Here is a 12,187-nt window from a genome sequence, read left to right as displayed (position 1 = left end):
TGTTCAGCCTTGTCCTAGCCATCCCCAGGCAACAGCAGCCTGAAGGGAGTGGGCCTCCAGGGTACCCACGTGCAGACTGCCCAGATTTTCTTTGGGACAAAAGAATAAGGGGGAAGGGGGATGTTAGAGGGGGCTTGCCAGGCTGATAGGAGAACTATGTAGCTTTTTTGGAGAACTTTTTTTTCCTAGTTTCCCAGATGGAAAGTCTGTACCTTCCAAGTTACGTTATTATGGAGCAGAACCACGTGCAGGTGATGGGGTATGCCAAGAATGACTACTGTGCAATGACCTGGCCAACTCAGAAATACCAAGGAGCTGTGGTCCTCGCTGTCCTACCCCTTAACCAGGGGTAGATGGCCACTCGGCAGCAGGAAGAGAGGGGCAAGGAAATAAATGGAAGGGTTCCCAAATAGGGTTTGTGCCAAAGTCTCCAGAGCTGTGATGTTGCTATCCTTCAGTTTCTCTAGGTAGAAGTTAGAAATATGCTTCTGTCCAGTGTATAACAAACACTCCCAGAGTTATGTCATGGTTGATTCAGAAATCAGAGGCTGAAGCAGATGCAGAGAACTAAGGATAACTTTGTTATTAGTGGTTGGGGAGGTCATTTGAAAGTTCCTTCAACAAAATGTACCAGGAAATTTGAAACTAGTCTCTTGGGAAAGCCATCCAAACTTCAGTTGTGAAACTCTGAATGAGGAAAAGCCACCACCAGCACCCCCATTCCAAAGTTTTGGTGAGAAAATACCCTGGAAAGAGGAGTCCACCGTCGGCGTAGAGCTACGTAGATGGATTTTAAAAAAAAAAACAAAAAACCACTAATGTGCTGATCTTCTCTGGAAGAAAGGAGAATGGTAAAGTAACAAAAGCCACACCAGTGACTTTTTTGTTGTGCTTTTCCTATGAAGGACTGAGGGATAGTATGTGGTGGTGGGGAAAATCTGCTGGACAGTTTGGCCCCCTTTAGGAAATGAGAAATTGGCAGGAGGTATCTGGCAACACTAGGTAAGTAATGAAAAATGGACTAGAGTCAGTTGAGCAAAAGGACCTAAAAGACATTGAGGGTCCTCTCAGAATCGACTCGACGGCAACAGGTTTGGTAGCTGAGGTATTGATACCTCCAGATCCATGTCTGACTTCATTTGATCTGCCCCTTTGGGGTAGCTTCTTGAATTTTACTGTATGACTTCAAAACACAGGGGATTTTGAAGAAAGAACTTTTCTACCCTTCCCAACAGCTTATTTCCCTGAATTTAAAGACATTATCAGGAAGATGTTTCTGGAGCATAAGCAAAAATATGGCTCTCAGTTTGGGATAATAAATTTGATACAAGTAAAGCGTATCTTCTGTGATCAGCAGTGTAATACTTGCCTTCAAAGTAGGGAGCACTATGGCTAGTATCCATAGGAGGAAATACACATATTTTCTGGGTCAGGGGACACAGGTACTGGTTTGAGTTGGGTGTTCTGATACTCCTTAAAGGCCTTTAAGAAATGTTGCTAACCTTGAGTACTCTTACAGAGGTATCTGGTAACACCATGCTCCTAAAGATACTTTAGCTCCTAAATTTCTCCAGAGCCCTGTACTCATGATCCTGCAGCATCTGGCATCACCTGGGAGCTTGTCAGAAATGCAGGATCTTGGGCCTATCAAACCCACTGAATCGGAATTTTCATTTCATCAAGATTCCCATGTAATGATTCATATATGCATTTATGTTTAAGAAGCATTGATCTAGAGCAATGCTGCCCAACAGAAATGTAAGCCCTGTATGTGACCTCAAATTTGCTAGTAGTCACATTAAAAAAGGTTTTTAAAAAAGTGAATTTTATTTTTAACCAGGAATATAAAAAAATATTATTTAAACATGTAATCAACATGAAAAGTAGCCATGTGTAGCTAGTGGCAACAGTGGACAGATGGCGTAGACTCTAGAGCTTGGCAAGCACCTTCCAGGTATTCACGTTTTAGGAAAAGGCATAGAGAAGAGGGAAGGCAATTTTTCCAGTGGCCTTGGAGGAGAGCTGGGGTAAGGCTTGTTCTAATATAGTGAGATTCTAATTCAGCTCAAGATTAGCCACTTCAGGCTTTTTCTGGATAGCTCACATTTGCCCCTCCAGGTCCCTCCCCTTCTTTATCCTGCACGCTGCCAGCCAGGGAGACTGAGTCAGGTGGGCTGCATCAACAGGCTCCATGGCTTCTGGCAGTCAGGGTGTTTATTCCCCAGCTCCTTCCCTGCCATGTTTGTGTTCCTTAAATGGAAGTCACTGCTGACTGAATACAACTTCCTCCCTCTGATCCTGGTGGCCACCGCCACCCCCACCCCACCCCACCCCGCATCACCAGCTTGTAACAGTGTATCACTTTCCTAAGTGACACCCCACCCCACCTCACCCCACCCGTCCAGGGCCTAGCCCTTGTTGTTTTATTGCACACACCAATGGTTGGCAACCTTCCCTGTACTTCTGAATCACCTGGGGAGCTTTACAAACTACTGATGATTGACGATGCTCAGCTGCCACCCCCAAAGGTTCTGATTTAATATGTCTAGTGTGGGGCCTAAGCATTGGGAGTTTGCAAAGCTCCACAGGTGACTCTAATGTCCAGCCAAAATTAAGAAATCACTAGCCTGCCCAGTACTGCCTTTGACCCAGGCAGCTGGGGCCCCTGCACTGGCTCCTGAACTTTAGAAGGACCCACCCCCCTTAGCTCTGCTGCTGGGCCTCTCTTCCCTGGGCAAAGAGTTTGCAGGACCAAGGGGATGGGCCCTCCTGGAACCTGCATTTCTGGGTTCCTGGAACCCAGGGCTTCCAGGGCGCTGTCCCCAGTTCTGTCCTTCGGAAGAGAAGATCCAAGCCTGAAAGGTGGCCAAGGGCTGGCTGTGTGAAGACGGTAGGACTGCACTGGGTGAGGAACAAAGTTGGGATGGGAAGAAAAGAGGGTGGGCTGCAGGAGGGTCCTCTCTTTGTAGTCTTACCCTGGTGCCGCAAATAATGAGGAGGGCTTGTCCTTGTATCTATCCCTTATAAGCTCTCCTCGAATCCTCTCATTTTGTGTGTGCCAACTGTTTCTTGTTGAGACCCTGTGCAATGGAGAGCACAGACTGGAAGAAAGTTGAGGGGCCTGTAGCCAAAACTACTGGCCATGGAAGAGAAAAAGGTTACGTGAGAGGTCACAGCTTGGGAGTCAGGGTGGCCCAGTCACCACCTCTGCTCTGAAGGAGAGTAAAGGAGAATTGTTCATGGCAGGCCACACACCCTGCAGCAGGGTCATGCTTGGTTGCCTGCATAGAGGATTGGTGAGCAAGGGCAGAGTGAAGGCCAACAGCCTGTCTCAGAACAGGGAAAGCTGGTAGGCCAGGCCTGGCTCCATCCTGACCCTTGCACCAGACAGTGACAGTCTGTAAACACTGAGTTATACAGATGGAACACCCAACCTCACAGCAGATAAGGGGCAGATACAATTAATTATAACCTTTTCATTTTACTGATTGTTTGGCAACTAACTGGTTTGATTTTGGTGTTTGAATAACTGCATCAACCTCTTCATACTACTGAAAAGGTATCTGAGACTCAGATACGAGTTCATAAAACAACCATCTGGTTCTGATACAGTGGGGGAGGGGGTCAGAAAGGAGGGAAATAATTTAAATAGCACAGGCGATTCTACCCCAAATAACTAGTAGATGGAATCTACTAGTCCCCAAGTCTCAGTTTCTGCTCAAAGTGCATCACTCAACATGAGCATCTTATGAGACGTCACATGCCACCTATCACTGCCCCTTATATAGAATCCTCTACTGGGTGATGGCCAAAGAATTTTCAAGAGTAATTTTAGCCATATGCCATTTTCCCTCACATGCTAACTTTAGAAACCAATCCCTGCTGTGTTTCATCATTCCAAACAGAAAAACAGAACATTTAGTTGAGCCTTCTAATGTTTTACTTTTTTAAGAGCCCACCTTATTTACAAAAAGAATTTGAGATTAAGTTCCCAAACTAATTTTTCCTAAGGGCTGTTCTCTGCTAATTAAAGCATGGATGGGGACCTCTTTTTGGGGAAAAAGACTGCAGTATAAGGGACTGCCATCTCTGTCCCCCGTTCCAGTTCTTTGTCCTTCCTCCTTTGCTACCAACTCTAGTGGCTTCCGCTCCCCCAAAAATAACACCAAGGTCAAACAAACCGCCTAGAATGGTGGTGCTGCCACCTATGGTTTTGCTTAAACAAAAACCACCAAACCCACTGCCATCGAGTCAATTCCGACTTATAGTGACCCTACAGGACACAGCAGAACTGCCCCATGTGGTTTCCAAGGAGCGGCTGGTGGATTTGAACTGCCCACCTTTTGGTTAGCAGCCGTAGCTCTTAACCAGTATACCACCAGTTAGGTATCAATACACTGGAAGTCACCCAGGGGGGCATCACCACAATGTCTGCTGTCCCCACGAGGCTGTGCAAACACCAGCTATGGCCGCAAACCTAGGAACAGCACGCGTCAACGGGAGGGCTGCACGCTTCCCACACAGGTACCTTCAGCCGACTCCCAGAGACTGCCAACATTCGCTTATTTGAAAGGAAAGGAAAAACACACAGAAACCATCAAATTCCCTGAGTGCCAGGCACTGTGCCCGATACAGAATGTGTTTAAACTTGGCATGGTACCTGAAATACATAAGAGCTAGATAAATATCACCTCTTACTATTGTTGTAGTCTGTGGTGTATGGAAAGAAGGGTTTATTATGTTTTTGAGGCAGGCTGTGAGATGAGAGAGAAGACGAAAAGCAGTTTGCTGAGTGAAGATGAGCTGCAGGGGGTGACTGGACAGAGCCCAGGTGGGAACTCCTAGGGCATGCCGTAACCATCAGCCGTATCCTTCTGCAGTCAATAAGCCCAAACCATCTCAGCTGCCAGAAGAGTTACTGGCCTCAATAACCAAAACTCAACCCACTGCTGTCAACTTGATTCTGACTCATAGCGACCCTATAGGATAGAGCAGAACTGCCCCATAGGGTTTCCAAGGGGTGCCTGGTGGATTCGAACTGCCAACCCTTTGGTTAGCAGCTGTAGCTCTTAACCACTGCACTACCAGGGTTTCCACTGGCCACAGTAGAGCCTAGATTATACCAAATGCATAATCAACAGTCACTGAGCAAAACCCCCCGGCTTGCCACGAGAGTTCCCCTAAGCAAGAATATGCCCATGGGACCAGCAGTTAGCCAGAGAAAGAATCCTTTATCCTGCCTTTGAGTTTCTTGTGCTGAATGGAAAATGACAGTATGGTCCACAGCAGTCAGAACCTGCCAGCACCCATTCACACTGAAATGGTCATTAGAGAGGAAAGCAAACCTTTCTGGAGCATGTGCTGTGTATGTGACACTGAGGGGTGGCAAGAACAAGCTGCCCTCTCCAAACCTGGAGCTCAGGGAGGAGACCCATGTACAATGATAAAAAGGGGCATGCAGTGCTGAAAGGCACTCAGCCAAACCTGGTGCATGGGGGAAAGGGGACAGGGGACAGGGTTGAGTTTCCCAAAAGGAGGTGCCTCCTGAGCACCCAGCCATCAGTGTGCTAACACGGGATGCATGGTAATTCTTGGAGGTCCTTTGATATAGCCCTTTTAAGGCTAGTCATTTTGCCAAGGACTGAATAAGCAAAGATTCATCTTACCTTAGCCCTCCTCCTATTTCTATTCACTCCTTCCTTGGCTCTCTGGTCTCATCCGCTGGGCAGGGGACAAAGCCAAACTGCCCGAGAAATGGGGGAGGAGGAGCTGATTCTTCCTGTGCTCTCTCATTCTGGTTTCCTTCACAGGTAAGGGCTTAAAGGTGGGAAAGAAAAACTAGGCTAGAGTATCAGCAAAGGCTTAAGAGGATAAGTTTGTTTTTTTTTGCAGGGAGTTGTTTTCTTTTAGTCTATGATCCTCCAGCAATGCAGGAAGGCAGGTAGCGCTGCAATGTTGCAGAAAATAAAAAGTAGGCTATTTACACCAGCTTGGCACTAGGGGGCCCTGAAGCACACTATCTTTCTCCTAAGAGAAAAGCTACACTTATCTAGAAATGAAGACCAGGGAGGGGATGCCTTCTGATGCCACCTGTTCTCTCCTGCTAAATTCTTCCTCTATCATTCATGCGGAGCCCCGCTGGCGGAGTGGTTAAGAGCTTGGCTGCTACCCAAAAGGTTGGCAGTTCAAATCCACCAGCCACTCCCTGGAAATGCTATGGGGCAGTTCTACTCTGCCCTATAGGGTTCCCATGAGTCAGAACCAACTTGACAGCACCGAACAACAACATCATTCATGCAGACAGCTAAGTTCCTGCCACACAGCTCAAAACAGGTCATCAGTACATGCCAAGATGGGCTTGGGGCATTCTCACTGTGCTCTCTACTCCTGGTCAGTTCAGTCCCTCATGCAGTCACGGGAAAACCAGATTAGGAATGGCTGACTCAGGAAAACCAGCTGAGTTGTTTGCCCTGTGTCCACACAGGGCAATGTGGAACCCAGAGCGAGGAACAATGATAGCTAACATTTATTGGGCACTTTCCACATGCCAGGCTGCACTCTAAGTACTTTATGTGCATTATCTCATTTCACCTTCATAAATATTGAATCATAACAAACCTCTAAGGAAGGTACCACTGAGATTGCCAGTTTAGAGCAAACCAAAGAGGAGCAGGACTAGAAGCTTGAGCCCAGGGGATACTAGGGTTTAAAAGCATTTTCGAACATACCTTAGCTAGGGTGGGTTATGAGGAAATATACTGACTGGTATTTTAAAGGAAAAGCAAGCTGTTCTCATCCTTTCCTCACTCCTCATAGACAAATCCAATGAGCCAGGAAGCAGTTACCACCTAAGGATGAGGGCAGAGGAGGTCAAGGCAGATTCCAGTTTGGAAGCCACTCTGTGCCCATCACCTCAGCTGCGGGTGAACCTGACTCCACATGGCTCCAGTCCAGCCACAATCTGCCTGGCAGACCTTATAGCTGACCAAAGGCTGCTCAACCTTAACATGTTTCTCCTTTGGGACTATCACAGCCCTCATGCGTCATTTACCCATCAACCCCTCCCCCTAAAACATTTACCAACAGCCTGGAGCTTACACTGGTCGTAAGGTTTTCTGGTGGGCACTCGATTTCAAGCCAACCTAGTTTTTAGCTCCTCCACAGCAGTTTTCCGGGGCCCAGTACCTCGCACACCTGCCAAGCACTACATGACCACAGGCCTGAGTAGATCCTCGATGACTTCTGAACTATTAATTATGCCTGGACAAGTTGTAAGCACATCCTAGATCATACCTCACCCAACAGGAAATAATGGGTGTTGGGCAAACAAGCTCCATAATAAGTGTTATAAGGTTGCAAAAATTCAAGCTTATAATGTTAAATGAAGATAGTCATTTCTTGGTGGCAGACAAAGAAAAAAATTTTTTTTCTTTCCCCTCTTCACTAACAACTCAAACAGCAAGTTTTTAGACTGTATCACAAAATCCTTCAAAAAAAAAGAGGGGAAAAATCTTTGCAAAACTCAGATCCCGTTTAAGATGTATGTTTTTATTGAAGTTAAAAAAAAAAAAAAGTAACCAGACAGGATAGACAAGAATGGTATAATCTGACTATATAATATTCTTGGTGGATCACTAAAATATAACAAAGGATTGTCCTCTAAACTAATTTTAAGGTTGTCCAGTTAAACCATTATTTGGTATCCTTTGAATAGGTTAACCTCTTAACTATTTAGAGTTTCTTCTCAGAAACATTCATATATTATAAAGGAAACATTCATAGTTTATTTGGGAAACATTCTTATTTTATACAGGATGTACAAATTTGAGACGAGACGATAAAAAACACATGATTATAGCCGCAACACTATCCTAGCTGCATTGTGATGATTATGTTGTTCAGTCAGCTGTCCTTATATACAACTGAATTTTCATAGTGTTATTTACAGAGGGGCCAAAAGCACTCATCTAAAGGTAAAGGCGCTGAGTTTAATGTGCAGTTTCATAGCCCTATGAAAACACAACAATTATATACACTGTAAACACCAAAGGGCATGAAATCCATTTCCCACCACAAACATCAATCTCACAGATCAAGCATACAAGGTCTAAGGTAAGGTGCCCGGCTCTCCCTTTTTAAGCATACTTTTCACCCAAGAGTGATGCTATTCTTTCCATAGGACACTATCCGCGTATTTCAAATGTGGTGCCACTGCATGAAACCTTTCTGGAATCCCTTTTTGGGGACTGCCTGCAGAGGACACAGTGTACTCTTCTAAATGTCCTTGATGGTGGCAAGTCTCTGTCCTTTGAGGAGGGATTTGATTTAGGAAAACAGGGATAGTTATTCACAGCTAAGTGAATCAAACTGTGGGATACCACCCTGGATCAGATGTGAGGTGCCACGTAGAACACCAACTTTCTTGTACAGCTGGCAAATCTGCATTTAAAAATCGCCTGAGCAATGGCAATCCTGGTGGAGTAGGTACAGATTCTCCTACAGTGACAACTCTGAGAGGCAACACTCACTTCAACGGTGTATCTGGGTGGTATGTTTACAGTTTTAAAAAATCGGTCCTTTTGTTGCCTCTTGCTTAGACTTTAATATTCCTCTTCAGTTTCAGTCCCTTTTGCTTTCTTATGGATTGCCCGATTAAAGGTGTGGCAGGCAGGGACCCAGTGATTGTCATGAAGCCCCAGCTTACAGCCAGGAAAGCCCTTCTGAGACCGGTGACAACACATCCAGTATCCTGGCCCATAGGGCAATGCCTGGCAATAGGGCTTGGGGTGCCACCTGCACAGGGACACATCTCCCTTCACATACTTTTTCTTGCACTGCTTGCAAGGATCCTCTCGATAGCGCGGATCTCGTACCCAGCGAGAATCTGCTGGCCTGATGTTGTAGTATTCAATGATGAACTTAAAATAGCAGCAGGTACATTTAAGAGCCACTAAACTCTTGGTGGGAAGCAACCTGAAGATTTTCACCATAATGTGGTGAGGCAGAAAGGCCATGTACTGCTGAGGCTCCAAAAGCTGCTGGATTTTAAACCTGGTCTCCAGAAAGTCATGAGATACCTGCTTCTTCCAACTAGATACCTCAAGCACCGGTAATGTACTTTGCACAGAAGAAGCCGGCAGGACAAATGGCTCAGCTGAGACATTTTTTTCCTCAGATGCACTATCAACCTCAGCAGCATCTTCAAGCTGGCTGGCCTCTGAAGACTCTCTTGTGTTTTCATTCAACAGCGAACAGTCCAACTCCTGCTGAGCAGGTGGCAAAAAAAACAACATCCCTGGAAGTGGGTCGCCACAGGGGTTTAAACTAGGCGGCTGGTCTTTCTCTGCCTTGGACACAGTGATACTAATGCACGAAGATTCTTTTCTTCTCTGATCAGGATTTTGGCTAGTAAGCGGCACAAGCTCTCTACTCATACAACCAACAGCATCTGCGGGCAATTCAGTGGCTTGGGGACACGTGCGAGGAGGAAAGGGTGACCCAACAAGTTCCTCTGTCATTTCTACATCATACCTATTGCTATTTTTCATGGCAGTTTGCTGACCTGGCTCCATCTCTGCACCGTCCATGTGGAAATTCACACCTGCTGGCAATGAAGGACAGCCCCGAGGAGTGCCATCCCAGGCCTGGTCCCCCTTAGGAGAACACTGGTCAGCTCTTGAGGGACCACAGTCCTCAGATACAGACCCTACAGGAGCCACCTGAGTATCAGGTGGCTCCAAGGTGCCTTTTTTTGTTTTGCCTTCATCAGCCTGAGTGCCATTTGCTAGCAACACCCGGCCCACGTTGCGACGGAAGCTGTTATTCCTCGAGAGGCTCCCAGGCTCACGCTGGCTCTGCTGCTTCAGGCACTCTGACTCTAGCCTGGCCACCATGTCGAGGACGCGGACTGGCTCGCTCTGGGGTTCGCCAACTTCAGGATGTCCCCTTTCTGTAGGTTCTTCACAGGCTCCTGGGGCAGAGAAGGGCTCAGAGGATGGGGACACACCTCTGGACTGCCCAGAAAACCTCACAACAGCAGGTGAGTTTGTGCAGTTTTTCGCACAGCTGGCTAGCAGAGCACTGGCTCTTTGCTCAAGGAAGGCAACCATCTGTATGACCGACAGAGGCCTCCCTGCATACACACCGTCCCCACTGTCACTCACATAATGCACAGAACAGTGCTCAATGCCACACGCAAAAGGCTCAGGCTGGTAGCACCTGCTGTTGACTTCCCTCATCCTTTCTAATTGTATCTTGGCTTTTTTAAGATCCCCTGATTTTTTCCTTCTTTTAGTAGCTCTCCCATCTATATCCCAGGAGCTTTTAATTTTCATAGATCCTATCCTATTGCTACACTGGTGGGCTGCAAAGAATGCAATTTTCTCCTTGGTATTTCCTGGTTTCACAACGGCCCAGATATCAAGTGGCCCTTCCCCTTCTTCACCCTGGTGGATTGTTGCAGGTGGTACATTCTTTTTAGTTTTAATACTCAAGCTGCTCTCTACAGGACTCTTCCCACTCATACTGCACAGAACATTTGGAGAAATGATCCCAAGAGGCTTTCGAGATGATGCTTTACCAAGAGAGGCTGAAGGAAAGACACTTGGTTTCACAGAGCTCGCTCTGCACGTTTCATCATTTACAGCCCCCCTTTGGTGGCTCATGGGCGTTCTCAGTGTTTCTTTGCTGATTTCCAGAGGTAGCTCTTTCTTCTGGAGTTTCCAGTATGGCTTTAGGTGCATAACAGAGGCCCTAGAGGAAAAAAACACAGATTTGATTAAGAAACCAATCTTGTTAGAAAAAAATTTTTTTTTTTAGTTTAAGCCAAGATGTCTCTAGTAAGTAGTAGAAACATTTTCTACCAGTTCTCTAAATCTTTACCAACTCTTCTCATTTCAGCTAGTTTTTAATGCACAGCTCAAGAATAACAAAAGCAAAATAACCACTTTCCATGGTGTATAGGCCAGAAAATTAGCCCTTTAAATTTAAAGAAATTTGAACTTACTGAAAACATCACAGTAAGGAAGTACAGGGCATAATATAGAAGAAAGGAAAACATAAAAGGAAATCTCACTGTCTTAGTCATCTAGTGCTGCTATAACAGAAATACCACAAGTGGATGGCTTCAACAAAGCAAAATTTATCTTCTCACAGTCTAGTAGGCTACAAGTCCAAATTCAGGGCAGCAGCTCCAGGGGAAGGCTTTCTCTCTCTGGCTCTGGAGGAAAGTCATCATCAATCTTCCTCTGGACTAGGAGCTGCTTTGCGCAGGAAGCCTGCATCCAAGGGATGCACTCTGCTCCCGAGCACTGCTTTCTTGGTAGTATTAGGTCCCCCCTCTCTGCTTGCTTCCTTTTCATCTCTTGTAAGATGAAGGTGGTGTACGTCACACCCCAGGGAAACTCCCTTTACAGTGGACCTTAGTAAGGGTCTTACAGTCCCACCCTAATCCTCTTTAACATAAAATTACAATCACAAAATGGAGGACAACCACACAATACTGAGAATCATGGCCTAACCAAGCTGACACATATTTCTGGGGGACACAATTCAATCCATGACATCCACAGTCCCACGCTAGTAGGTTACTTATCACTATTTCTTTCTAGGTTATCATGACTAGCCTTTTACTGATTGCACAAGAGTTCATCAAAACTGTTATACAGTTTTCTAAACTATTTCTCTACTGTTGAATACTTAGATGTTTGTAATTTTTCACTTATTTGCTTATGTACTTTGCCCACCTATTAGTCTTGATTTTTTAAATAATTTGTATAAATTTTTTTAACTGTCAAATTTCCTGCGAATATCTCAAATCAGAAAATAGAACCCATAATCCCTACTAATTCTAAAAATGATTTTTTCACTAGTTCAGGAAAACAGTCCCCTGGCCAAGAGTGGGGAGCCCTGGTGGCCCAGCGGTTAAGAGCATGGCTGTTATGATCAGCTTTTCTGATCTTTGGCAATTTGTATCCCGAGCATCTGCAGAGATCTTCCCCAGCTCTGTACCATAGCAGAATTCTACTCTATTCTATTCTAGAGTTTAGTCTTACAAAAAGAACCACCCAGAAATCAAGAACAAAATGACATAAATGAATAAAAGAGGCACATCTAGTGCTGTCTCTCTGTGCCAACTTTGTTTTTCATATTCCCTCAACCCCTCTCCAAGTGAAATGAAAGAAATGGA

The 12,187-nt window shown here is 45.6% G+C and overlaps 1 protein-coding gene across 2 annotated transcripts in view; it reads right to left on the bottom strand.

Annotated features, from left to right (window-relative positions):
• Positions 1-7,532: 7,532 nt before the first annotated feature.
• The window catches only part of FBXO34 (F-box protein 34), an 88,922-nt gene continuing 84,267 nt past the window's right edge, over positions 7,533-12,187 (bottom strand). For both annotated transcript variants that reach the window (XM_004370887.3, XM_023726215.1), the window contains exon 2: positions 7,533-10,752. In XM_004370887.3, the coding sequence (XP_004370944.1) occupies positions 8,601-10,742 (2,142 nt within the window). In that variant the 5' untranslated portion in view covers positions 10,743-10,752 and the 3' untranslated portion in view covers positions 7,533-8,600. The remainder of the gene's footprint in view (positions 10,753-12,187) is intronic.

The sequence above is a fragment of the Trichechus manatus genome, unplaced genomic scaffold (assembly GCF_000243295.1).
Source record: "Trichechus manatus latirostris isolate Lorelei unplaced genomic scaffold, TriManLat1.0 scaffold00010, whole genome shotgun sequence".
Classification (NCBI taxonomy): Eukaryota; Metazoa; Chordata; class Mammalia; order Sirenia; family Trichechidae; genus Trichechus; species Trichechus manatus.
The sequence above is the reverse complement of the archived record's forward strand: the minus strand, read 5'-3'. Positions and strand labels throughout refer to the sequence as shown.